A 26,916-nucleotide genomic window follows, 5' to 3' on the forward strand; every position below is an offset into this window, starting at 1 on the left:
TTTTTAAGTATACAGTTTCGTAGTGTGAAGCATATTTATTGTGTGCAACCAATCTCCAAAACTCTTTCCATCTTGTAAAACTGCATTCTATGACCTAGCCTCAGAAGCTATATAACATCACTTCTGCTGTATTCTGTTGCTAGTAAGTGCATCACTAAGGTTGGCCCAGAGGGAACACAGACCCCCACCTCTCAATGGGAGGAATGTCAAAGAATTTGCAGCTTTTTTTTTTTTACTTAGGAATTTGTTTGTTTACTTAGGATTTTTTTTTTTTTTTTTTTTTTTGGTTTGTGTTGGGTCTTTTTGTTGCTGCTCATGGGCTTTCTCTAGTTGCGGCCAGAGAGGGGCTACTCTTCGTTGCGGTGCGTGGGCTTCTCGTTGTGGTGGCTCCTCTTGTTGCGGAGCGTGGGCTCTGGGGGCGTGCGGGCTTCGGTAGTTGTGGCACGTGGGCTCAGTAGTTGTGGCTTGCGGGCTCTAGAGCGCAGGCTCAGTAGTTGTGGTGCACGGGTTTAGTTGCTCCGTGGCATGTGGGATCTTCCCACACCAGGGCTCGAACCCATGTCCCCTGCAGGCAGGAGGATTCTTAACCACTGCACCCCCAGGGAAGTCCCAAGAATTTGCAGTTGTAAAACCACCATACAAGTAGAGATACGTTCATTAGGTTACTCCTTTCTGCCCGTGAATGCCGCCAAGTAAGCATCATTAAATTCTCCCCCCCTCTACTGCCATCGCGTCTAAGTCAGAGTCTCCCAAAGAGCTGTGGGACTCTTCATTGGAGGTTTGAGCTTTGAAACAACCGATGAGAGCCTGAGGAGCCATTTTGAGCAATGGGGAACACTCACAGACTGTGTGGTAATGAGGGATCCAAACACCAAGCGCTCCAGAGGCTTCAGGTTTATCACATATGCCACTGTGGAGGAGGTGGATGCAGGAATGAATGCAAGGCCACACAAGGTGGATGGAAGAATTGTGGAACCAAAGAAGGCCGTCTCAAGAGAAGATTCTTAAAGACCTGGTGCCCACTTAACTGCGAAGAAGATTTTTGTTGGTGGCATTAAAGAAGACACTGAAGAACATCACCTAAGAGATTATTTTGAACAGTATGGGAAAATTTAAGTGATTGAAATCATGACTGACTGAGACAGTGGCAAAAACAGAGACTTTGCTTGCATAACCTTTGATGACCACAACTCCGTAGACAGACAAGACTGTCATTCAGAAATATCACACAGGGGACTTCCCTGGTGGTGCAGTGGTTGAGAATCTGCCTGCCAATGCAGGGGACATGGGTTCGAGCCCTGGTCCGGGAGGATCCCACATGCCGCGGAGCAACTAAGCCCGTGCGCTACAACTACTGAGCCTGTGCTCTAGAGCCCGTGAGCCACAACTACTGAGCCCGCGAGCCACAACTACTGAGCCCGTGTGCCACAACTACTGAGCCCGCATGCCTAGAGCCCGTGCTCCGCAACAAGAGAAGCCACCACAGTGAGAAGCCTGCGCACCACAACGAACAGTAGCCCCTGCTCGTTGCAACCAGAGAAAACCCACGCACAGCAACGAAGACCCAATGCAGCCAAAAAAAAAAAAAAAGAAATACCACACAGTGAATGGTCACAGCTGTGAAGAAAGGAAAGCCCTGTCTAAGCAAGAGATGGCTAGTGCTTCATCCAGCCAAAGAGGTCAAAGTGGTTCTGGAAACTTTGGTGGTGGTCACGGAGGTGGTTTTGGAGGGAATGACAACTTTGGTCGTGGAGGAAACTTCAGTGGTCGAGGTGGCTTTGGTGGCAGCCATGGTGGTGGTGGATATGGTGGCAGTGGGGATGGCTATAATGGATTCAGTAATGATGGAAGCAATTTTGGAGGTGGCAGAAGCTACAATCATTTTGGCAATTACAACAATCAATCTTCAAATTTTGGACCCATGAAAGGAGGAAACTTTGGAGGCCGAAGTTCTGGCCCCTATGGTAGTGGAGGCCGATACTTTGCCAAACCACGAAACCAAGGTGGCTATGGTGGTTCCAGCAGCAGCAATAGCTATGGCAATGGCAGAAGGTTTTAATTGCAAAGCTTAGCAGGAGAGGAGAGCCAGACAAGTGACAGGGAAGCTACAGGTTACAACAGATTTGTGAACTCAGCCAAGCACAGTGGCGGCAGGGCCTAGCTGCTACAAAGAAGACATGTTCTAGAGCATACTCATGTGTATGGACAAAAAAAACCTTCAAAGACTGTATTTGTGACTAATTGTATAACAGGTGATTTTAGTTTCTGTTCTGTGGAAAGTGCCAAGCATTCCAACAAAGGGTTTTAATGTAGTTTTTTTTTTTTGCACCCATGCCGTTGATTGCTAAGTGTAATAGTCTGATCACGACACTGAATAAATGTGTCTTTTTTTTTAAATTTGCTGTGTAAAGTTAGTCTACTCTGAGGCCATTTTGGTAAACTACCCCAACAGTGTGAACTAAGAATTCCTTCAGGGTGATGCCAAGTTCTATTACAACCTGCTTGGATGGAGAAGCCATTGTCTTCAGAAACCTTGGTGTAGTTGAACTGACAGTTACTGTGCTGTAACCTGGAGTTCACCATTAAAAGGGCCACCAAGCAAAGTCATGGAGTTTTTTTGTTATTAATATGATTGTTGGCACGTCCCATGCAAACTATCTAAATTGAATTATGGTACCAGATAAAGTTATAGATGGGAATGAAGCTTGTGTATCATCCATTATCATGTGTAATCAATAAACGATTTAGTACCCTCAAAAAACAAAACAAACAAACAAAAAAACACAAAAAACACCGTGCAAGTAAAGCGTGAGATCTCAAGGCCCTGTTCGGGGTTATCTCGGGAAGCATCTCAGGTACATTTGGGTAAAATGTGTGCACCTCCCAGGGCCCCTTTTCCCACTGTAGTTGCAGGGAGGTCTCATCCCATATCTTGCACATGCTCGTCTGAGGTTGTAACAGCTGCTCACAGCCTTCCACAGTGGACACAGTGCTGGGACAGGTGCAAGTTGGGAGGCTTTTGTCTGCCACTGACTCACTGTAGACCCTACCCTCTCTCTGGGTGGCCACGTCTGGCCTTCTGGCCCTTGGATTGCTGCAAGAATCCAGGTTAACAGCGAGAGCCTTTGCAAACAGAGAGAAAGTGATTGCAGGGGGACTTGCTCCATGTTTACCCAGGAGGAATCAGGCTGATCTAAATGCCTGAGGTGATCAGTGAAAGGGAGTCACAGCCCAGACATGAGCAAAGGAGAGGGCTGAAAGGTAGGGTGCCCTCCAGGGATCTGTCTCCTACCTGCCTGTCCTCTGTTTAAGTTTTCCTAAGACTTCACAACTCAAGACCAGGGCTTCCTAAAGAAGCCCTCATCTTTTTTTAACCCCCTCTAAACAGGTTGTATGTTTATTTGTATGATTGGTGGTCTCTCTACCCCTGGTCCATGATTTTGGGAGGCAGGGCCACATTTGGGTTTGCTATCATTGTCCCAACTGCAAGGCCTCTTGACCTCTCAGTTGCTCCTTCCCCAAGCTGGGGCATGACCCTCTGTCCTGTCTGTCGCCATTCCCCCCAGGGCCTTCCCCTGGTGATCCAGAGGCCCCTTGCTCCAGGCTCCCTCTTCTAGGCTGAGGTATTCTGTGGGTTGGGGAAGGGAACCCCGCTTTACCTCATGCTGCTGCACAAATTATTTTCTAACTTCTCCCACAAACCGCCCCAAACCTGCCACACTCTCATGGAAATAAAACCATCACATCTCAGAGGCTGCCTCTGTTTCTGCCACTTCCTTCCTCTGAAGCAATGAAGCACAGAGCGTGTGCCTGCTGGGGTTCATTCACTCATTCAACGATTGTTAATGGACAGTCTGTGTTGTGACATGAACTATTTAAGGGACTGGGAGTGCCTTCTTGAATAAAAACACAGAAATCCCTGTTTTCCTTGAACTTCCATATGAGTGCAGAGAAAGGAAGAATGAATAACCAAATTAAACAGGATGCTACACAGTGATGCATACCATGGAAAAACAACAAAGGAGAGTAAGCAGGGCGAAGGATACAAGAGGGATTGTAGTTTTAAATCAGGTGGTCAGGGTAGACCTCACTAAGAGAGTGACATTTGGGAAAGAAAAGGGAAACTGCAGGGAGAAAAACATACATTAAAAACACTGGTGGGGCTTCCCTGGTGGCGCAGTGGTTGAGAATCTGCCTGCCAATGCAGGGGATGCGGGTTCGAGCCCTGGTCTGGGAAGATCCCACATGCCACGGAGCAACTCGGCCCGTGAGCCACAATTACTGAGCCTGCGTGTCTGGAGCCTGTGCTTGGCAATGAGAGGCCCGCGCACCGCGATGAAGAGTGGCCCCCGCTTGCCACAACTAGAGAAAGCCCTCGCACAGAAACGAAGATCCAACACAGCCATACATACATACATACATACATACATTAAAAAAAAGAATGTAAGCAGACAAGGATAGCATTAAAAAAAAAAAAAAAAAAGAAATAAAGCCCTAGAATTAATTATAAAAAAAAAAACAAAAAAACACTGGTGATTCTCTGTCCCAGAATAAGTTCCTCACTTTGCACATGGCCTTCAGGTTGTCAGTGGCCTGGCTCCTGCTTTTCCCAACCTCACAAAGTCCATGCCACACACACACACCCACACACACACACACACACACACTGCCTCCACACTCTGATCAGCCTCTGATGTGCATACTCTCCCTGTGCCACACACACCAGATGCATAATGCTGTGTTATGTATTATGTATGTGTTATACATTATGCTACTCATAGCATAAATATAAAATAGTAGAGGTTTGGAACTTCCCTGGTGTTCCAGTGGTTAGGGCTCCGCGCTTCCAACGTAGGGGGTGCGGGTTCGATCCCTGGTCGGGGAGGTAGGGATGCCACATGGCACAGCCGCCCCACAAAAAACAATAAATAAATAAAATAAAAAAGTAAAATAAAATAAAATAAAACAAAATAAAATAAAGTAAAATAAAATACTAGAGGTTTGTGGAAGAATGAGAGAGGTTAGCTGAATGGAGCTACATGGAAAACATGCAAAAATCCTAGCCATAGAGTGTTTAACCCCAAACTCAAGCTCACTTATAACTGCAGATCATCAGCATGTGAAGGGGCAGTTAGAGGTCATCCATTCCAGAGAGGCCCAGAGAGGGATAGCGGTGCCCATGGGGTCATACGGCCTTATCTGTGCACCAAGGCCAGATATTCTGCACAAGTAATATTTTGTGCATGTAGGCTTTTCATGAGACCTCAAGTTCCGCTACTGAGCCTCAAAAGGAGAAATGACTAGTTGGATTTCCCCTCCACCAACCGACCATGCATGAGCTGAGCACCCAATTTAAAGGGCCCCTGGCTGATCTCTGTGGCACCCGAGGCAGCACCATCTTTTCTGGCTGGGGATTCTGTTCTGTCCCAGGGCTCTGGGTGTGCACTGGAAAGAAAAGGGCAGACTCTGTTGCTCCTGGGGAGGAGGGGAGTCTACAGGTTGTCAAGTACGGAATCTGGAAAGAATCTCTTGCCATGGACCAAGGCTTGGCCATCTGTGGTGTTATCTTATGAGCTGGGATTCTGTTCTCTGCCTGGGAGCCAGAGGAGGGGAGTCTCTGGTGGCTCAGAAAGAAAAGGGGCACTTTAGAACTTCAGGACTGTTAGAATCATAACACACACGAGGAAGTGAGAACAAAGTGTGAAGGTCATCGGATTGTAACAAAGCCAACAAAAATAGTAAATGAATAAAGCTTTGTTGAAAATCCTTTGATAGGGGTTGGGGGAGTGGGGGAGTGCATAGTGTGAAGGTCAAGTCTTCTTATTTCTGTTGCCCAGGTAAGACCCAGAGGGGTGAGAAATTACACCCAAATCACCAAGCCCTTGGAGTCCAGATGCTTCAAGAATACGTCTTCTCCCCATTGCTTTCTCCATGGAGCCTGGCACATCCCTGACAGCAGCGGCCCTCCCTCCCAGACCTCCTCACAGTGCTGGCCCTGTACTCTTTCCCTGAGGCTGCCCCAATCCCTGATTTCCCTCAACCCTCACTGTCTTTCAGATTGAGGCCCTTAGAAGCTGTGTGACCTTGAGCAAGTGGCTTGACCGTTGAAGTGGCTTCCTCTCTTAGTGTTGTTGAACCCAAGTTCATGTGCTTGACGCACAGTGAGGCCAAACAAACCAAAACGTCGGAGTTTGGAGCAGATATAAGTTTATTGCAGGGCCGAGCAAGAAGAACAGGGCAACTCATGCTCAAAAGACCCAAAATCCCCGATGGGCTTCAGGGAAGCATTCTTAAAGGCAAGGTGAGGGAGGGGCATGTCAGGGTGTGTGATCAGCTGGTGCACAATTCTCTGATTGGTTGATGGTGAGGTAACAGGTTGGTGTCACAGGGGTCAACATTATTAATGCTCAGGCTCCAGTGGGTCTGGGGGTTACATGCTCATGATCATCTAGTAGTTAACTTCTTCCGTTTGGTGGGGTTTTAGTATCTGTAAAACAAATCAGGAAATTTGCATCAGATATTGTTATCTAGGTACTTTAGGGAGGAATTAAAAAGATTCTGTGACTGCCACATGGCTGATTTACTGTTTAAATTCTTACCTGTTTCTCCTGGCCCAACTGCTATTTTTGTCACTACATGTTCACCCTTTCAATCACTAATTCTTGAGTCAGGGGAGGCTTAGGAGACTACAGCTTTTCTACAAAGAAGAGGCAGGCAGAGGACATGCTGGGAGGGGTCTGTCCCGGGAAGGCCCCATAGGGTCCTGCTCAGTTATGACAGAACAGAAATATTTGCTGCTAACGATGACAATGGCTACCATTTTTTGAGCAAGCTCCCACTGCCAGGTTCTATGCTGATAAGTTAACACACAAGACTTCATTTAAGCCTTACAATACCTCTATGACATAGATTCTACTATTCTTTCCATTTTACTGACTGACCAGGAAACCAAGGCTCAAAATATAAAGCCATTTGCTGGAGGTCCCATAGCCAGTTCTTGCTGGCTCAGGATTTGAACTGAGGTCACATCCAGGTTCAATGTCTGCTAGTAAGGTTCAAGGTCTCTGGAAAGGTTTCTCTAAGAAGCCACTTTCCTCATAGACGGACTGGAAAAGAGTTCTTCTAAATATATTTAGGATACTAAATATATTTTAAATTAAATACTGTTAAAAGTCCCTCATCCTCTATAAAACTTCCCCCCAAAAACTGGATGGGTGAAATGGACAAACAATACAGAAAAATAGAAATACCAATAAGAAAAAAGTTTCCGGGACTTCCCTGGTGGCGCAGTGGTTAAGAATTCGCCTGCCAGTGCAGGGGACACAGGTTCAAGCCCTGGTCCGGGAAGATCCCACATGCCGTGGAGAAACTAAGCCCGTGCGCCACAACGACTGAGCCTACGTGCCACAACTACTGAAGCCTAGAGCCCGTGCTCCGTAACAAGAGAAGCCACCTCAATGAGAAGACCGCGCACCGCAACCAAGAGTAGCCCCAGCTCGCCGCAACTAGAGAAAGCCTGCGCACAGCAACGAAGACTCAACACAGCCAAAAATAAAATAAATAAATAAATAAAAAATAAAAAAAAAATAAAAAAAAATAAAAAAGTTTCCCATCCTAGTAATCAAAGCAATACAAATTAAATTTACAACTGTGTATTGCTTTTCACTTATCAGATTGGAAAAGAAAAAAAAGAAGAAGAAGAATGGCTACATTAAAAGCCTAGGGCATAATTTCTTTAATTTACTTCTAATTTGTTTCTATTAAGTCCATAGGATGGACTCTTCAATCTATAACTCAACATGTGTTAAGCTTCGCACGGTTTATTATAACAAGCAATAAATCTTTTTATGATAATTGCGAAGACAAGTCAAGCGCAAAACAGAAAGGGGCCAAACGGAAGGCAGGAGGGAGTCCGCTGTGCTGGCGGCTCTGGCCCAGCGACTCGCTTGGCATGGGACCTGGGGCTAGGCAGAGGGTCCGGCACGTGGGTGCGCCCGAGGACGCGCTGAGTGGGGCGCGCCGTGGGGACCACAACTCCCAGGCGCCCGCGCGCGCCTGGCCCCGACCACGTGACCGCGCGGCCTCTGCTGCGATCCCGGCGGCTGCGGGCGGGACTTGGATCCCGGAGACCCGAGCGAGCAGACGCGGCCCCGGTGCCCGGCCGCCCAGCCTGCTCACCATGGCGGTGAGTCCGGGCGTCGCCGAGAGGAGCGGACGCGGGGTGGGCGCTGGGGCGGGGTCCCAGGAGCAGCCGACCTCTGGCATCCCGAGGTGCCCGCCGCCCCTGGCTGAGGGCTGGTGAGGGGGTGTGTTGGCAGCCTTGTCAACAGCGGGAACAGGGCTGGGGGAACGTGAGAGGCAGAGCCGGCCGCGTTTTTGGGGTTTCCTTTTTATTTGTCCCTCCTGCTGGGAGTCAGTCCGGCTCGACGAGCAGTCATTACGCGCAGCTGTGGGGCGGCTGAGGGTCGGGGCGCGGTGGGTGAAGGCGGAGTCGAGGGTCCCCTGCTCTGGGCGCAGTGACTTGGGAGAGATTCTGGGAAGGCTCCCACCAAGAGGGAATGCCCGGAGCATTTCAGCCTGAGGCCGGGCGCGCACACCCCCCCGGGCCGGTTCCCTGTTTTGGCAAGTTCGTGGTCTGATTCTTTTGGGGAAAAAAAAACCAGACCCAGCTGCTTTCCATCCTCCCTACACTTGGGTTAGAAATAGCGTTTCAGATAAACTAGTTTTCTTGGTAGAGTTCACCTGGGCTGGAGAGAATGACAGCTTGCAAACCTCTTTGGTCTTTGAATAAATCATATACGCAATTTTCTTCATCCCATGGAGAATGTCGTAGAATTGAAGATTCAGGAAGCCAACGCAGGTCATTTAGTCACACGCACACACCCACCTCCTGCCGGTCCTCTAAAAGGGGAAACGGATGGGAAAAGCTTATGTGAAAAGTTACCCAGGGACTTCCCTGGTGGTCCAGTGGTTGAGACTCTGCGCTTCCAATGCGGAGGACGTGGGTTCCGTCCCTGGTCGGGGAACTGAGATCCCACATACCACTCTGCGCGGCCAAATAATTAAAAAAAAAAAAAAAATTCCCCAGTCAGCGGCAGGACAGCGACCTTAATCTTCCCCTAAACTCTTCGGGTTGTAACTGAGGGCACTTTTCTCAAAAGTGTAAGTAACCCCAAATGAGAAAATAAAGAAGAAAGCAAGTCCCACGATTGCTGTCTTCTTCACCACAGCCCCTCCCTAGCAGGGTGGGGCCCTGAACAAGGCGCAGATAACTCAGCTACTGGAGGCCCGGATTTATCCTAAGCAGTGAAACAGAATGAGAGGCCCGCCCCTTGCATATCTGACCATGGGACTATTTAACTGAAAACTGCAGCTCCAAGTCAGGGTGTGCTGATTTGAATCTTTGTCTGCTGTGAAAAGGCAAGAGAGGTGAGTCTTTGTCCCTTCCTGGCTACTTACTCCCCAGTGGGGTGGACACTCTATATGGACACTTTCAGCTTGGAAATGCTGGACTGTCCGTCTTCCCGTAGCTGCCTCCTGCTTCTCCTTCTTCAGAAGATGTCCTAGCCACCTGTCTCACCGGATGGGTTAAGTGTCCCCCAGGGGTCTTCTTTCCCAGTACCCCAGCTGGCTCCCCTGTGCCTCTCCCCCTTGCTGAATACATACACCCTGTTGTAATATCTGTTCACTCCCTCTCCCCTAACAGATGTTAGCTCCTTGGGGGCCAAGGACTTGTCTCCTTTATCTCTCTATCTCCAGCACCTGCACCCCCAGCACAGCAATGCTTATTGATTGAATTAATTGTACTGTTTGGTGGGTGTTTAGGTCTATTGCAAAAACTGTTTGGGGCCCCAGAGATAGCTGGCCCAGGACCAAGGATGACAGAAGGAACCCAGTTATGGAAACTCTCTGGTTAATTAGCCACAGGGGACATTCCAGTCATGTCAACTGCTTTATCAGGTGAACTCAGAGAAGGGGTAGGCGCCTTTAGGCGCCACACCTCCCTCCACCCCACCTGCAGAGATGGTGCCAGAGGCTTCTGAAATTGAATGAGCGCAATTCCAGTATAAATGGAATTTCACAGGATTATTTGTACCCATTTGTTTTTGCATATTAATCTTTTGTGAACATTTTGCCACCTCAACTGATAATTCTCTTTGAAATCTTAACACGGGATGTCTCTGGGTAGTAGGACTCAAAATGATTTTTACTTTCTTTTTGGTATTGTTTCAGCTTTCTACATTGAGCAAGTACCACTTTCATACTAGGGAGATAAAAAGCTATTTTTATTTTAAAATTATTCAACATGATTTTTAAAAGACTTCCATTTTCCATTTTCGTCTTATGAGGTCTTGGACAAATCCATTCCCCTCTTGGGACTCCTTTTCCCCATCTGCAAATGAGAAGGGGTTAGAAAGGGACTAGAATTGGACCAGATCAATGTTTTCCACACTGAATTTCAGCAGAGCTCACACGTCTCTCCCCTCTTCACCCATAGCCCTGCGTTTTATATAGTGGAGTTACAAGGAAGATTTTATTTGCTGGTGTTCCGTGGAAAAAAAGTGAAAACCAGGGGACTAACAATTCTCTGAGAAAATAATTAAGTCCTGGAGATATAATGTAACAGCATGGTGACTAGTTAATAATACTGTATATTGGAAAGTTGCTGAGAGTAGATCTTCAAAGTTTTCATCACAAGAAAGAAAAATTGTAACTGTCTTGATGGATGTTAACTAGACTTCTTGTGGTGATCATTTTGCAATATATACATATATCGAATCATGTTGTACACCTGAAACTAATATGTTATTTGTCAATTATATCTTAATTAAAAAAAAAACTTTCTGAGGACACTTCTAGCTCTGGCGTTTGAGGATTCTAATATTTGGCCATTGTCTTTTTTTTTTTTTTTTTAATATTACATTCATGGTAGAGTTTTATTTATTTATTTTTTTGGCTGTGTTGGGTCTCTGTTTCTGTGCTAGGGCTTCCTCTAGTTGCGGCAAGCGGGGGCCACTCTTCATTGCGGTGCACGGGCCTCTCACTATCATGGCCTCTCTTGGTGCAGAGCACAGGCTCCAGACGCGCAGGCTCAGCAGTTGTGGCTCACGGGCCCAGTTGCTCCGCAGCATGTGGGATCTTCCCAGACCAGGGCTCGAACCTGTGTCCCCTGCATTAGCAGGCGGATTCTCAACCACCGCGCCACCAGGGAAGCCCGTTGGCCATTGTCTTTGAAGGCAAAGGCTTCCACCAACTGATCCCAACTCAGCCAGGATCTCCTCAGCTGGGTGAGCACTGACAGTGTTTCTAGAGCTGCTTCTGCTGGCTGAGGTCTTACCCTGTGACAAGAGGGAAACTTCCGCTCCTTGAGAGGGTGAACTAACTGATGGACCCCTCTGGCTTTAATCTTGCCGAGCGTAGTCACTAAGCCTGATGCGGGCATTTAGAATCGCCGTTCAGTTCCCATCTTGTTCTCCTTTCTTGGTCACCGAGAGGCAGCATAGGTGGATAGGGCTTTGGCATCTAACGAGGCTCGAGTTTGAATCCCAGTTCTGCAAACTTGTTAGCTTTGTGACCTTCAGCAAATTACTTAACTTTTCAGAGCCTGGTTCTCCGTTTTCCTTCCTGTAAGCTGGGTCTAATTGGCCCTGTCACACAGAAGACTGTGGTGAAATGAGATAATATATGAAAAGCCCTTGATGCTACCCTGAACACAGGGTGGACCAGCTGCTTTTCGAGAAGAGCCTTCAGACAGGTGCTGTGTGCTCATTGCTTCTACCTTCACTCTTTCTATTAAGACTGTGCGTTCATCAAGGGCAGAGACATTAACCTTTGTCCATAATGTTGGGCACACAATTGGGCTCAGCAAATGTTTAGTGAATTTCAAGTGAGCAGGTGGGCGGTACAGACTGAAGACAGCTGTCCCTGGGCCCTTCCATGATAAACACTGCTGGAGCAGAACAGCTGGGGCCCAGGGGGTAAGAAGAGGCAGTCATTCCTCAGTCTAGTGCTTCTCCCATTGGCTTTGGAGGGCACAGGGGAGTCATCTCAGCATGACCTGAGAGCACTGTGACCCAGTTGGCCCAGTGAGGATGGGGAACTCCCCACCAACACCTTACTTCTACCTGGAACAGGGCCAACTCAACTGTAGCTGTACTGCTGACTCACTGTGGGACCCTGGGCAAGTCCCTGCCTTGTCTGGCCTCATTTGGCCCTGATGACCCGTAATGGCCCTTCCAGCACTTAAGTCCAGTGACCTCATTTTCCTGGGCCTTTACAAGAGGTTGCTGGAGAGCATCAGGGAACACAATTTCCACTGCCCTAAGCCCCCTGTGATGCAATCCCTTCTCTTTCAGATGCATTTCATCTTCTCAGATGAGGTAGTGCTTCTCTTTGATTTCTGGAGTGTCCACAGTCCTGCAGGTAAGAATTGGGAAGCCTTGTACCTCCAGGCAGTGGGAACCTGGGTTCTCGTTATTGTTATTCTCGGTGGACATTTTAGCGAGCCTGACTCCTCTTGCATAAACATTGAGCGGGAACTTTGCATTTATAATTCCATTTGGAACCACTGCCCTTCAGATTGCAAAGGGTTCTGTTATCTCACTGATGCTCACAAAGGCCCAGAGAGAGGCTAGGGGGTGCAGCTTTCCCCTCTATTACAGGGGAGGGAACTGAAGCCCAGAGAGGGGAAAAGACTCATCCAGGGTCACACAGAGTAAGCATCAGAGCCAGAACTAGATCAAGGCCTCTTGTTACCTCTTAGCACCTCCCTTATACAGGGTTCACTGTCCAGCATCAGATCAGAAGCCCAGAGCAGCTGCTGCAGCCGTTGACCTCAAATGAGAAGAGTATTCCTTTAACTTGAAAAGGCAGAGTCGGGCACTAATTCATGATGGAGTTATATTTCCACTTAAGTACTTGCATTTTGAAAATAGACTGGTGAGATGAGAGCTTTCACTCCCATGATCCAGTTGTCTCTGTTAGGAGCCCACATCTCCCATTTGCCCATTCTCTCCAATCCTTCTACCTCTTTCTAGCTCTTTATACTTTCTCCTCCTATATACCTTTAGACCCGATTCATATTTGTGTTCTTCCACCTGTCGCCATTTTTACTTTCTGGTTTTATAATCTCTGCTGGCAACCTATGGATGGAAATTGCATTGATCACAATATTCAGTACACATCAGCCACCTACCAGGATCTCTCTGAAACCTGGGAATGGACTATGAAAGGCATTGTAACATAGTAGAAGGAACACAGGCATTAGAAACAGAGTAGGATATGTTATTTCCTAGCTGAGTAGCTTTATTCAGTTACTTAGTGCATTGAAGTCTGTTATTACATCTGTTAATAGAAATAATACATGTTTCTCAAAAGTTATTTTGAAATAGTATATGTGATTTTGTTAACTATAGCTTGCTAGGCAAATTGTAAAATACAAGTGACTACAAGAGGACTGTTCTTAGATCAGTGATGATAGTGGCAAAGGCAAAGATGAATAATCCAATTCTACACAGCTGAGGTCCATTTAAAACAATTTTAAAGACTGCAGTGTTTTGGAAGTGTCAATTCTTAGTTCTTAATTTATTCATTCAATAAATTTTGTTGAGTACCTTCAAAAAAATAAATAAAAATAGACTGGAAGCAGCCCAAATGTCCATCATTGCAGGTACTGATCAAATAAATTATGGCCCTCCCTACAATGTGTTACCATTCCAGTAATCTACTGTGGGGTAGACCTAGTGGCTTAAAACAACAGCAGTCATTTTATTATTCTTTCTCAAGGTTCTGAGTTGACTGGGCTCAGCTAAGCAGGCCTCACTCAAAGTCTCTCATGCAGGTATAATCAGACAGTGGCTGGAACTGGAGTCATCTTGAAGAGTTTACTCTCATGTCCACTGATTGATGCTGGTTGTTAGCTGGGACTCTCAGCAGGGGTTGTTAGCTGAGGTCCTTGTGGCAGGGCGGCTAGGTTCCAAGAGTGAATGAGTGTCCCAAGAGAAAAAGGTAGGGGAGAAAAAAAAGAGAGAGAGAGAACAAGGTAAAAAAAAAAAAAAAAGAACTCATGCCTAGTTTTTAAGACCTAGCCTTGGAAATCAGAGAACATCACTTCCATCTTTACCGCTTGAGGCAGTCACAGAGGTCTTCTCAGGCTAAACGGGAGGGAACATGGACCACGCCACTTGATGGCAGGAGTGTTGACACTGTAGGATGAGCATGTGGGGTGAGATATAGTGAGGTAGCCATCTTTGGAGAATCTAATCTATCACAGATGTTATGAAGCCAGAGAAATAAGGTAGATCTGTGTGAACTAAGGGGAACCCATGCACAATGTACAGTTGGATGACAATGTCAGATGCTGAAGAGTATGCACAGACAGGGTGCTGTCATTTAGACAAAGGTTTATATATACATTGAGTATCCCTGGAAAGCTATATACACAGAGGCTGCTTTAGACAGGGGCATTGGGGTTTTGGGAGACTAGGTTGGGAAGAATACTTATTTTCACTGTATACCCTTTTGTACTGTTTGAATTTGTACCATGTGCATGCAATTACCTGTAATTTTATATTTCAAAAACCTGCATCTTTTGCAGATGATTTCCTCCTGGAGGCCCCCCAAAATACTATAGCTGGACCATTTAGTATCCCTCCACTTGTAAAAGAGAAGTAGCAATTAGCAGTTAATTTTACACAGCAGTTCTAGTAAGCACTTAATGTTTTCTGTAAAATAGCTGATTGGTTTTTTCCCACTATTACAAAAGTAGTACACAGTAGAAACTTAGGGAAGTTCGGTGAACAGAAAATGAAAAACTGTATCCTAATTTGCTGAGATAATTATGACTCCTTCATCGTATCTCCTTCCTCCCAGACTTTTCTGTATATGCACACGTAAACAGGAACTTGCTATGCATGCTCCTCGCTTAACAAGAAGTCAGCACAGAGACTTGGGCTGCCTGCTGGGGCGCAGCTGGGGCAGCGGGCACAGATGGCTTCTCCCCCCACCAAGCCCCTCACCATGCCCCCGCCGATCCCCCCGCCCCCACCGGCCCCTGGCTTTGCCGGGCAGCTTCTCTTTCTGATCTCAAAGCCACACTCCAGTAGGCCACCCCCATCAAGAAAGGGCTGGAGGGGGAGAGAGACAGGAAGTTCTGAGCCCAGCAAGGGTGGGGAAGAAGATGAGAGAGGGAGGGAGAAGGAATGGATTCAGAGTGGCTGGGGGAGGTGCCCTTTTGCCTCCTGTGCCAGGTCCCCGGGGAAGCTGCCAGAAGAGAAGCAGTGCTTGCCTGGCTGGGCCTCTGTAACTCAGCCTCCTTTGACAGGCATGGCCCTTTCGGTGTTGGTCATCTTGCTCCTGGCTGTGTTGTATGAAGGCATCAAGGTTGGCAAAGCCAGGCTGCTCCACCAGGCCCTGATGAGCCTGTCCATCTCCACCAGCCAGCAGCTCATCGAAGAGACAGACCAGAATTCTTCAAGCTCAGACCCCACCCCAGTCAGCAGAACCCACCTCAGGTAACAGGCTCGGGATGGCGGGGGTTGGGAGGGGGGAGGGCAGAGTCCTCACATTCACCCTGAGAGCTAGCCTGGGCCCACAGGGCACTTAGCCCCACTTCCCAGAAAGGAAATTGAGGCCCAGGGAAGGACCAGGACTTGCTGAAGTGCTTAACGGTTAGTAAGTAGTGACGTGAACTAGAGCCCAGGTCTCCTAATGCCCAGGCTGGAGCTCTCTGAACGGCCACATGGGAGGCTCCAATCTTCAGGACTCTGGTGCAGGCCTCAGTCTAGCAACAGGGGTGTCCACCCAGCCCTCCCCCAAATCTCAGCAGGCTTCCTTAGGTCACTAAGGCTTCCAAACCCAAGATGGGACCTGTGGCTGTCCCCACACAAATGGTAAGAATCGCTGTCAGCAACGTATCCAGCTTGGTGGCGGGGTGGGGGGGGGCTTCTCTCTCCTTTCTTCCCTTCCTGTTCTGATAGGACAGCCACTTAGGATCCCCTTTCTGCCCTCTCTGCAGCTCCAGCTGTGCTTAATGGGCCTGCCTGTTTCTTACATGAGTGCCTCAAATAGTCACAACCCCGCTGCAAGGGAGGTATTTTCATACCTGTTTTACTTATATATGTTTTACTGATGAGGAAATTTAAGTTCAAACAGGTTAAGACATTTGTGCTAAGCCACAGTTAGTAAGTGGCAGAGCTAGGAACTAATCTGTCAACAAAGTCCATGCTCTTTCCATTGTAATACTGCCTCTCACAGTAGATTCAGGAAAAAAAAAATCTGCCTTACTGATGATTTTGTATTATCCCTTGTCAGATGTGACAGATTACATATCTCATTTTTCCTTTTTGCCCTGGATACCAGGAAGCTCAGAGCCAAATGTGGTGGAGAAGTGATTATCCTAAACTCCTTGTACAGGTCCCTCTTCCCCTCTCAATCACTGGTTTCTGATATGTCTCTTTAAAAAGAAATCTCTCCTGGGTTAAGCATACAAATTATAAATAAGCTAGTCCTGTAACTCAGTTGCTCTTTCTACTCCCTGACACCAACTCCTAGCTTCCAGCTCATTACCAACATTAACTTGGCTCTCCTTTTAATCTAGGTGGTTCTTGTGTCACTTCGGCCAGTCTCTACTTCATGTCGCTCAGGTGGTCATCGGCTACTTCGTGATGCTGGCTGTTATGTCCTACAACACCTGGATTTTCTTCGGCGTGGTCCTGGGCTCAGGTGTGGGCTACTACCTAGCCTATCCACTTCTCAGCATGACTTAGCTGGTGACAGCTGTGCAGGCTCTGGGGCCTGGAGAGAGCTGGGGCCCCTCCTTCCAGACATTGAACTTCCAGCCCCACGTCTCCTTTTTCTTCTGTTGGCTGTTCTCACGGCATCCCCAGCTCCTGGACACTTTCAGCTGAAGCCAGCACTTGCTCCCTGGAGTTCAGGGGCCACTGCAGCTCCTCAGCCAGGCTGCAGAGGGCCCAGGCATAGTCTTTCTGTGCCTTAAGAAGGGTGCTGTGAGCAGAGGGTGGATGGAGAGACCAGAACCCGGGGGGCAGGTTTCATGATGATGGCAGCATCTGCTGGGACCTGTCTCCCTTTCTTGGGGAGAGAGTGACAGCAGACTAAAGGCACAGAAGCAGGACTGTCAGCAAGGCTTTGACCTATCCTCCAAACAGAGTGAGCTCCTCCCATCAGACAGCACTGCCTGCAGGAAGATGATACGTTAATGGCTTTAGGTGTCAGGGAGCTCTTCATGGCCTTAATGCCCCCCTCTTATCCTGATCCTCCTTCTATGCAAAACCAAGAACTGCACTGAATAATATTCAATGCAAATGTTCTTTATTTATTATTGCTCACCCATAATGATCTGGTAGGGAAACATGATTCATCCATTTAAAATACTGAGTAAGCCACAGTGGGTACTGACTGAAGATGCAATAAGCAGTCAAACCAAAGGATTACACTAGTAGAGTTAGGTGGGGCTCTTCAGATATTTGAACCTTTTCACTTTAAAGAAAAGGAAAGAATAGACCTAGGGAGAGAAAATCACTGCTGTATACTGTAATGTCTACACTCAAGTACCTCATGGGCTAGATGAAAGATGGTCTGAAGCTTTGAGAATTTAAAAAATATATTTTAATAAATATATATTTTTAAATAGTCTGTGACTGTTTTTCTGTTTCTCCTCATTCACACAGCAAGCTCATGTAACCCTGATAACAACTGCAGGAGCTGAGTGGGGCCAGTGGAGCTGGTAGTGCTGGCAGTAGGGCTGTCCAAGGACTGAGTCTGTCTGTCTGCTAAGAGGACAACTCTGTGCTCAGCGAAACCCAGTCCTGAAACACCATTCCCTCAGGCAGACACCCCCAGTGCCAGCCTAGTCAACAAACCATTCTCTTGTGCATGTAACAGACATTGATGGTGAACCTGCTATGAGAAAAATAATTGTCACATGGACTATAAACGCCCATGTCAGCACAATTATTAGCACCTTCTCTCCCTGAGGGCAGAAGCAAAAATATATCAAAACCACTTTTAAAAATTTACAATAAGAAGTAGCTGTAACAGAAAGTATAGCATGTGACGCCTTCAGTATTGATCAGTGCATTCTCCCCACATAAGCAGGGAGTTAGTTAGAAAGCTGCTCAGCGTCACAACAAGTAGAAGATTTCTTGTCTTGCTGATGGAGGCTCCGGCATCCACTTATGTGTCCTGACCAGCTAAGGCTCCACCCCTGCCCTGGGGCACTGCTGAGATAAGACTTTCCATAGGTGACCAGCAACCTCTTCAGTTTGAGTCTCTTCATTTTTATTTTTAAAAATAAATTTATTTAACTTTGGCTGCGTTGGGTCTTCGTTGCTGTGTGCCGGCTTTCTCTAGTTGCAGCGAGCAGGGGCTGCTCTTCGCTGCGGGTGTGCGGGCTTCTCATTGCAGTGGCTTCTCTTGTTGCAGAGCACGGGCTCTAGGCGCACGGGCTTCAGTAGTTGCGCACGCGCTTAGTTGCTCCGCGGCATGTGGGATCTTCCCGGACCAGGGCTCAAACCCATGTTCCCTGCGTTGGCAGGTGGAGTCTTAACAACTGCGCCACCAGGGAAGTCCCTGATAGTCTCTTTAAATGTGGTTATACATCTGAGGCTTTCACAGCACGAAGGGCTTTTTAAAAAAATCTATGCTCTAGAGAAATGGACTATATGGTCAAGTTAAGTAGGCACTTCAACGTTCTTCAGAGCCAAATCACAAAAGGTGGTATTTTCTCTACTTGAATTTTTTTTTTAAATTTAACAAACACCTATATAGTGCATATTACGTGCCAGGCAGTGTTCTAAGCACTTTACAATATTAACTCATTTAATCCCCACAATAAGGTAGAGACTATTTCTGTCCTTGTCTTACAGATGAGGAAGCTTAGGCACACAGAAGTTAAATAAAGTCGCCCAGCTAATAAGCGGCAGAGCTAGGATGCGGAGCCAGGCAGCCTGGCCTGCAGTCTGTTCATCAACTCAGATGAGGGTTGAGGCTGAGAGAGTAACTGGCTACGGCAGTGGAGACCGAAAAGTCTACGCTCTGTTTACCCTAACGGGGCAGCAATTCTGTTTCAGGAGAGCTGGGGTGGGGCCCAGGAGCCTATATTTCTGACAAACATCACTGCCCTCCTCCCTCAATCCAAGATGAATGCTGCTGGGGTGGCCAAGAGCCCTGGCTCCGGAATCCAATGACCAGGATTTGAATTCTTGTTCTGCTGCTTACTAGCTATGTAACTTTGGACAGGTTACTTTATCTCTCTCAGCCTCAGTCTCTCCTCTATAAAACAAGGACAACAGTGTCTCCTGCAAGGGTGGCTGGGGGTGAGACAGTCTGGGTAAAGTACTCCACAACAGTGCCTATTTGTTGAACAACAAAGTTTAGTAAATGGTAGTTTTTACTGCCTCCCAGGCCCACAAATGGGAGACAGGCTCAAAGCTGTCATCAAAAAGGATGATATCAGATCAGATGGAGTGGAATTCAGGTTCCTATCTTATAAACATTTTAAATCAGGGAACATTTTTATTAAAATTATTCTCCTTTTTGAAGACTGGCTGCATGGTCTTTAGAAAATCCTGGAATAAGTAAAATGACCACAGATATTTTCTCACTATTCCCTACATTAGTCCTGGGCCTAAACTCAGAGGAAATGGAAGCTGCTCTCAAAGCGAAGACTCAATCTCTCAGGTGCCATCATGGATGACAAGAGAACACAGGGACCCTCCCACCTTCTCTGCATGGCTTCCTAGGGTGTAGGACTACACCTGCAGGAGCCAGTGGATGACAGGACTGGTCCTCAGACAACCCTGCTGCCCTGAGCCTTAGAGTAGCTGGGATGAGCTGGGATAGCAGAGTGGTGACCTTCTTTGAAAGCCTAAAAGTTCCAGGGTTAAGTACCAAAGGGAACATGTCACAAGGCTTTCACGCATGTTAACAAACCCAGATCTGTTACAACTCCTACCCTTAGATTCCCAGAGAGCACAGACTGCCCTCAGAACCAAATCCGATTTCATCCTGAGTCAAGTTTCACTGCAAACATTTATTTTAGTTCTGTTAATTTCAAATATTCATTGACCTCTTATATCAGCTTTAAGGCAGAGAAAAGATATCTGTCCCAGGACTGCAGGCAAGGCTGTTAACTGAACCGGGTTTAGATGGTATACTCCACCCTCGGTTCTACCAGGGAGACCTCACCCCAGGTGACAGTCCTGTTGCTGGGACACAGTTGAGTACTGAGAGGCAGATCAGTCTGAGAGTTCAGAGAATAAAAAGCGTGGGAGTGGGCAGGACTCTCGTAGGGACTGGCCGAAGGGGAGCCCCCCGGCCCTTCTTCCATGGGGGACTCTGAGGCAGGACCATGGCGGGCTGCTGACAACCCCAGCGTTCTGCAGACAGGTTCACACTCCGCTCCACCTGGCCAGGCGGGGGCTCGGAAATGGGCTAACTCAGATATCTGAACTACTGTCCTCAGGATGCTCACCTTCACCTCACCCTGTGGCTCGTCTAAACCCAGGGCTGGCTGTGCAAAATCATGCTTAGGGAAAGGTTGGTAGAGAAACCTTTGCACCAGTTTCCTGGGTCTTCATCCCAGCCAGTCAATGTCATCGTCATCGTCATCATCTCCAAAAAGGGGTGTTGGGGGCGGGCGTCCCTTCATGCTCTGACAAAACAGGAAAGAGTAGTCAGTCCTCACTTGTCCCTGCACCAGATGGACTTCCCGCCTGGGCAAGGTGAAGCGACCAGCATCTGTTCCCGGCTCCAGGTTGGAAAGGAGGTTGCTGGTTAGGGTTTTACTGGAAGGACTAACCCTGAGGCCAGCGAACCACAGGCTTCCAGAAATGCTGAGACAAGCAGTCAGAGAAGGGAGGCAATCTTTCAGCACAGAGACAAGAAGACCAACTTTGTTTGGCTAATTTTGTCATTTATTTGAGAAACGTGTACTGATTGGACAGGTCTCCTCTCATGTGGTAACTTACACATTTAGTGTCAGAAAAGAAGGGTCGAAGGGGAAAGTGGGAGTAGGATGAAACAGAGAAGCAGAGCAGCCCTCAGGGAAGAGGATGCAGGAGGATGAAGGGAAGCAGGGAAGAATACAATCACATTTGAAAAAACGACGCTGTGGCCTGAGGCGGTCTGTCTGGTTCTGGATGCGGCCCCACCATCTGAGAGAGAGCTGAGCTTAGAGGCTTGGCCACACGACCAAGTGGAGAATCCCGAGATGAAGAAACCCCAGGAACACAGGGCCAGAGCCTCCTACCCCTGACCTCCCTCCCTCCCTCACACCCTCCAATCAGGTAGGAGGATAAGGGGGATTAACGGGCCTCCGAGGAAACTCTCCCCCCTTCTCATGACTTGAGCCCCTGGCCTTTTTCTTCCGGGTTGGCAGGGAACAGGTCCCATGGGGGCAGCGGGGATTGATGCTGGACACAGGCACACTGAGTGTCCTCTACTAAGGTACCTTCTGCTCTGGTGGCCTTCCCTTTGGATGGTCCTGTGAAGACTGATCATGGGCCAGAGTAGTTCCCGAGAAGTGAGGCTACGCTATCAGGGCTTAACCCATTTTCTACCCAGGGATGTTGTGACAAAACAAGGCAGCTGATTGGAAAGCAGGCTGATGAAGCAGAAAATGCTTAGAAACAGGTGGTCTTAGTAGGAGCCTGGGGTTGTAGTCCTAGCTCTGCCATTAACTCACTCTGTGGCTTTAGGTAAATCATCCTTCTGAGCCTCAGTCTGTTTATGCATGAGGATGCCAGACAAGAAGATCATCAACGTCCTTTCCAATTCTAAAATATAATCCCTTAGCAGAGCTGAGCAAACCTGAGGCTTTAGCACTCTTAACACAGGACTAAGCAGCCCAACTTTCTTTACTTAAAGTAGAAACCACTGCTGCATGAATGGAGACTGTGGTCCTTTGTCAAGAATAAAGTGCTATCTGACCATTCCCCACCATGCTTACAGAGCTGCCCCCTCCCAACCCCAAGCCTGCTCCCACAGGGCCCTGAGCACAGAGCCCAGGGAGAGGGCCACCAACAGACTCCATTCCTCTTCTCACAGCCAGCAGGGAAGGGCCCCCAGGGAGCAGTGTGAGGACCTGGCAGCGCCTGGGACTTCCTTACCACCTCGTCTTCATCCTCCTCCTCAGCCTGTGCTTTGGGCCTCGGAACTTTCAGAGCTGTCCCTTTAAACAGTTCATCCTTTTCATCCTCAGAGAGACTGAAAGAAAAATCAGGAAAATCAAGTCATAGCAAAACGTTGTTTCTGCTCCAGGCCACAATGCCCACAGGCTCTGGGGTAAGAATCCAACAGAATCCTGGGGTAATCACCCAGGAATTCCTCCCTCTCCACACTGGCCTCCCAGCACTCTTGACTCCCTCCATAACCTACAGAGTGATCTTTTTTTTTTAATAATTTTTAAAATAGATTTATTTATTTTTATTATTTATTTTTGGCTGCAGTGGGTTTTCATTGCTGCATGCAGGCTTCTCATTGGGGTGGCTTCTCTTGCTGCAGAGCACAGGCTTTAGGGGTGCGGGCTTCAGTAGTTGTGGCATGCGGGCTCAGTGGTTGTGGCTCTCGGGCTTAGTTGCTCTGTGGCATGTGGGATCTTCCTGGACCAGGGCTCGAAACTGTCCCCTGCACTGGCAGGTGGATTCTTAACCCCTGCGCCACCAGGGAAGTCCCCAGAGTGATCTCTTATAGCTGGTAAATCAGACCACGGCACCCTTCTGCTTAAATCCCTTTAATAGCTTTTCACTGCACTTAAAAGTCCAAACTTCTAACAGTGACAACAAAATCTCACATGATTTGGCTCCTACTGAGTTTTCCAACCTCAGCATAACACCACTCTCCTCCCACTCACTGTGCCTTCTTCCTTGATTGTGTCATGTCCCTCCTACCGCAGGGCCTTGCATGTGCTGTTCTTGCTTTCTGCAAATGCTTCTTCCCACTCTTGGCAGGGAAGGCTTCTATCCATCCTTCAGGTCTCAGCTTAAATGTTACCTTCTCAGAATCCTTCCCTAATCACTCTACCTCAAGTAGAATAATTCCTTCTAATCACTCTATCTAAGGTAGAATAAGCCCCTCTTATCACTCTAATGTAGAATAACTCCCCCTTTATTCTCTATTAGACACCCTGTGTGTTTTTTTTTATGAAGCATTTGTCATGCATTTATAACATACAGTTGACCCTTGAAGAATACAGGTTTGAACTGTGCAGGCCCACTTATATGTAGACTTTTTTCAATGAATATATACCAAAGTACTACACGACCCGCAGGTGGCTGAATCTGGGGATGAGCCAACTGTAAAGTTACACACAGAGGGTCAGCACCCTTCACCCCTGCGCTGTTCGAGCTCAACTGTGTAAGAGTCTGTCTGTCTTGTCCACCAGACTGTAAGCTCCTCAGCTCAGGAACAACTCTGCCTTGCCTCCCACACTACCACAGTGCCTGCCACAGAGCCTGTTACGAATAGATGTATGAATGAATGAATGAATGAACGAGTAAGTGAATTGGCCAGCCAGGCTCTGAGGATGAGTCACCAGCCCTGGAAAAACCAGAGACAACCTCCACACGCAGCCGCCTTGTTCCTGCAACTCTGCCCAGGGGACACACCTGGGATGCTGAGAACGGTGTTCGGATCCAGGCACTGCTCCTACGGCCGCAGACGCTGCCTCTGTGCCGTGCGGCTCCCGGGAGGGAGCAGCGGAGCTAGTGCCATCCTCGTCTTTCTGGAGCTCTGGAGCCTGAGGCTCTCCTCCTGGACTTTCAGGCCCCACAGCCAGGGGGTCCACCTTCTTGGGGTCTGAAGTCAGGGGCAGTCTCGTGGAGCTCTCTTGCTCCCCGACACAGGCATCTCCCAGTGGGCTGGCTGCCAGCGCCTCCTCACCCTCAGAGTCCACAGTCACAGGGCCTGGAGGCGCAGGGGGAATTGAAGCTGGGGGCCCCAGAGCTCTTCGGGAGGGGAGGCAAGCCGGTTCTTTTATCTCTGAGCGCGCCTCTGCTTCCGAGGGCTCCCCTTCCCTTCTCTGTGCATCATCCTGGGGAGCGGGGAGGGCCTGAGGAGGCAGTGGGGCAGCTTCCTGGACCACCTGCTCTGACGGCACCATGGGGGGCTCCCGCCTCTCCCTGTTCAAGGGTGCCTGAGACTGTCCGGAAGCACTCCGAGGTCGCTCCTCTTCTTCTTCCTCTTCCTCTTCTTCATTGCTGCTCTCTCCCTTCTCTCGCTCATGTTGGTTTAACAGCCGAAGAGTCACCATCTGTTCAAAAGCCAAGAAAGAGGAGAGGATCACTGACCGGAAACAGAGGCACTCCTAGGCACTCCTAGTTCTCCTATTAACACAATTGGTCATCTAGTTCAAGTGACTTTGTTTTTCAGTTAGTTTTTTCCGTTCAAATGACTTTGTTTCTTCCTGTCAAAGGAGGCTGTCCTTATCTGTGCAGGTAAGTCATTCCAGGCATCCTAGTTACTGATGAACAGCCTTGAATCATTTTTTTTACTCAGGATCCCTTAAACGGTACTTAAGCAACAAGATACCCATCTCAGTGAAACAATCGAGAGCCAGCTGTACCTTGATAGTGTTCATGATGGTCCCCAGAATGGTCCTGCCATTGTAAGACTCCTCCAGCTCAAACTCTCCCCGCAAGGACTGAAACACCTGGTTCATGATCTTCTTGACCTGCATGACGACATGAAGAGAGAAAAACAGTATCAAAATGTACACTGCCAAAATCAAGCGACTAAGGGATGCATGTAACTTCCAGAGAGAGGTTGGAAGGCTAAAATGAAGCCCTCTTAGAACTCTACAGTGGGACACAGCGGGTCAATGACTGAGACACCTAAGGCTGTCACTGTGGAGGGGACAATGTTAAATAATGAGCAGCACTTGAGAGGAGGGCTGTGAAGGATGGGTAAGCTGTGGCCTGTGTGCCCAAGACTGCTCAAAGACCATTCACTGCTGCTTTCCTCCCACCGTGGCCACCGCTACAGCTGTCATGGGCTACGAGGATTAGTGGCTAGAAGATGCTGGGCACACTTTCCAGTCCTCTCCTGTGATTTAGAAACATTTCCTTTATCTGTCAAAACGTCAGGATAAGGCCCTTTGGGGGTTGCCACCAAAGAGACAGGTTCCAATGGGTTAACTGTGACTTACGGCAGGTAAGTGGGAGATCGATAAAGTTAGGAGAAAAGCTAACAACACAACAAACTGACAAACAAAAGTTCTTTCTGAACGCCTGATGTGCACATTCAATCCCCTGACATGACATGGCTCACTTCTCCGAAATCTCCAGCTCACCTTCTCTGAGGGGTCAGCGGCAGCAGCAGCAGCTTCAACCCCAGACATCTGGGACTTGCTCTCCAGGTCCTTGATGCGCTGTGCATTTTGCTCTGTCAGGGCTGTGACTTGGGCCTGGAGGGCTAAACACTGCAAAACAGACTGTGGCTGAGGCCTTGGAACCTGGACTTCCAGGTGAAGGTCAGGAAACCCAGGAGGAGGAGAACCATCCTAAGCTTCAAGTGTCAACCTCACATCGGTCTGCTGACATCCACATCCTCCGCCCCCGCCCACAGGCCTGCTGACTCAGGGCACTCCATTTCCTCATCACTCAATCTCAACTCACAACTTCATCTCCTCTTTACCAACAAAGTCACTAGCCTTGTTCCTAATCAGGTCAAGAATGAAATAAAAAGGCGGGGGGTAGTGGTGGCAGGGTTTGGTAACCCTAGTCACACAGACATGAACAGTGGACGTTAGAAGCAACCTATTCACCTACAAGATTGCCTTCCTCATCTCTGAGTCAGATTTTCAACTGGGTACTTTAAGAAACTGACCTCCAGATATGAGGACTTCGGCGCTAAGCCATCCCTCTCTCTCTCTCGTTTTTATGCCAGATGATCCCACCACACCTGTGCTCCAGCCCACCTCAGGGCCTCTGCCCAGAGCCTCTGCCGCCTTCCCCACCTGACCGAAGCTCCTTGTCCTTCTTGGCTCTGCTCCCCTAGGCACTTCCTCTTCTGGGTCTCACAGCATTTAATGCTTATCTCTGTTCCTCAGTCTCCTTTTCTTGATTGTGAGATTCTTGAGGAGAGTTCTTTGTAAGCCCTTTCCCTAACACAGTGTCTGGAACCCAGCCGGCACTCAATAAATGAAGTATCAGATTATAATGGAAAACACGTTCCAGATCATAAATGCTGCTTTTTCTTTTCCTAGATCACTGACCTGTCATCCCAAATGAGTATGTGAAAGATTACTGATAAACTGCAGAGCTAAACAAGTATGATTCTGTTTTCAAGCTATTAACATCTTTCAGGTACAAAAGGATCTGCAAGACTTGAACAACCTGTTTGCCTCAAATTAACAGGGCTGTCTAAGCCCAGGGAAAACACCCACCTTCTCCTCAAGATGGAGCAGCTTCTGCTGCCTGGCATCTCTCTGTGCACACGCCTCCTGGTACTGCTGCAGGTGTTCATTCTTGGCAGAGGCCAACAGATGTTCACACTTGGCTTCCCACTGGGTCTGCAGCTCAGCCTGTACTAGAGACAGCTGCCAAGAGAAAGTAATCCCCGTATGCTGGGGGGTCTAGTCACATCTAAGGAAGCCCGTCTTCAACAAGGCAAAAACAATTAGCTAAGAGCCCAGATTTAGCAAGGAAACAACTGTTTGGAAGACCTTGGTTGCTAGGACTCTAAAAGGTACTCCAACCAGGTAAAGGTGTGACTGTCTAGAGAGGTCCCAGGAAGCCAGGGCCCTAGTATGATCATACTTTTCAGGATCTGGGCCCTTAAACTTTATGGGTTCAGAAGAAACTTATTTTTGTCCAAATTCCCATAGGTGATCAAATTGAGGGCACCAATTCACTCTAATTAAAGAACATACAAACATGAATTTAGGAACTTACAAAA

At 48.0% G+C, this 26,916-nt stretch overlaps 2 protein-coding genes and 1 pseudogene across 8 annotated transcripts in view; 2 read left to right on the top strand and 1 right to left on the bottom strand.

Annotated features, from left to right (window-relative positions):
• The first annotated feature begins 750 nt into the window (after window positions 1–750).
• LOC118897202 lies at window positions 751–2,253 on the top strand (annotated as a pseudogene).
• Window positions 2,254–8,076: 5,823 nt separating this feature from the next.
• Window positions 8,077–18,352, top strand: SLC31A2 (solute carrier family 31 member 2). Of its 3 annotated transcripts, XM_036856612.1 has the most exons (5): window positions 8,140–8,185; window positions 9,231–9,429; window positions 12,357–12,423; window positions 15,323–15,512; window positions 16,598–18,352. In XM_036856612.1, the coding sequence occupies exons 3-5, from the start codon at window positions 12,357–12,359 to the stop codon at window positions 16,764–16,766; spliced, it is 426 nt and encodes a 141-aa protein (XP_036712507.1). In that variant the 5' UTR covers window positions 8,140–8,185; window positions 9,231–9,429; the 3' UTR covers window positions 16,767–18,352. The 3 variants fall into 3 exon arrangements, with proteins under 3 accessions (XP_036712506.1, XP_036712507.1, XP_036712508.1); XM_036856611.1 differs by lacking the exon at window positions 9,231–9,429 and having other exon boundaries at window positions 8,077–8,185; window positions 16,598–18,351; XM_036856613.1 differs by lacking the exons at window positions 8,140–8,185; window positions 9,231–9,429 and adding an exon at window positions 11,193–11,755.
• A 415-nt stretch (window positions 18,353–18,767) lies between these two features.
• The window catches only part of FKBP15 (FKBP prolyl isomerase family member 15), a 56,232-nt gene continuing 48,083 nt past the window's right edge, over window positions 18,768–26,916 (bottom strand). For 4 of the 5 annotated variants that reach the window (XM_036855134.1, XM_036855131.1, XM_036855133.1 and 1 more), the window contains 6 exons: window positions 26,405–26,557; window positions 25,310–25,438; window positions 24,584–24,691; window positions 23,628–24,271; window positions 22,131–22,227; window positions 18,768–20,674 (listed from right to left, as the gene is read on the bottom strand). In XM_036855134.1, the coding sequence (XP_036711029.1) occupies window positions 20,597–20,674; window positions 22,131–22,227; window positions 23,628–24,271; window positions 24,584–24,691; window positions 25,310–25,438; window positions 26,405–26,557 (1,209 nt within the window). In that variant the 3' untranslated portion in view covers window positions 18,768–20,596. Of the gene's footprint in view, window positions 20,675–20,713; window positions 21,177–22,130; window positions 22,228–23,627; window positions 24,272–24,583; window positions 24,692–25,309; window positions 25,439–26,404; window positions 26,558–26,916 lie in introns of those variants that run through there. The other variant, XM_036855130.1, reaches the window with a different exon arrangement.

The sequence above is a fragment of the Balaenoptera musculus genome, chromosome 6 (genome assembly GCF_009873245.2).
Source record: "Balaenoptera musculus isolate JJ_BM4_2016_0621 chromosome 6, mBalMus1.pri.v3, whole genome shotgun sequence".
Lineage (NCBI taxonomy): Eukaryota > Metazoa > Chordata > Mammalia > Artiodactyla > Balaenopteridae > Balaenoptera > Balaenoptera musculus.

Coding starts and splice junctions, on each gene's coding strand:
- SLC31A2 (XM_036856611.1), top strand. Junction 12,424..15,322: donor GAGTGTCCACAGTCCTGCAG/GTAAGAATTGGG, acceptor CTCCTTTGACAG/GCATGGCCCTTTCGGTGTTG. Junction 15,513..16,597: donor GTCAGCAGAACCCACCTCAG/GTAACAGGCTCG, acceptor CTTTTAATCTAG/GTGGTTCTTGTGTCACTTCG.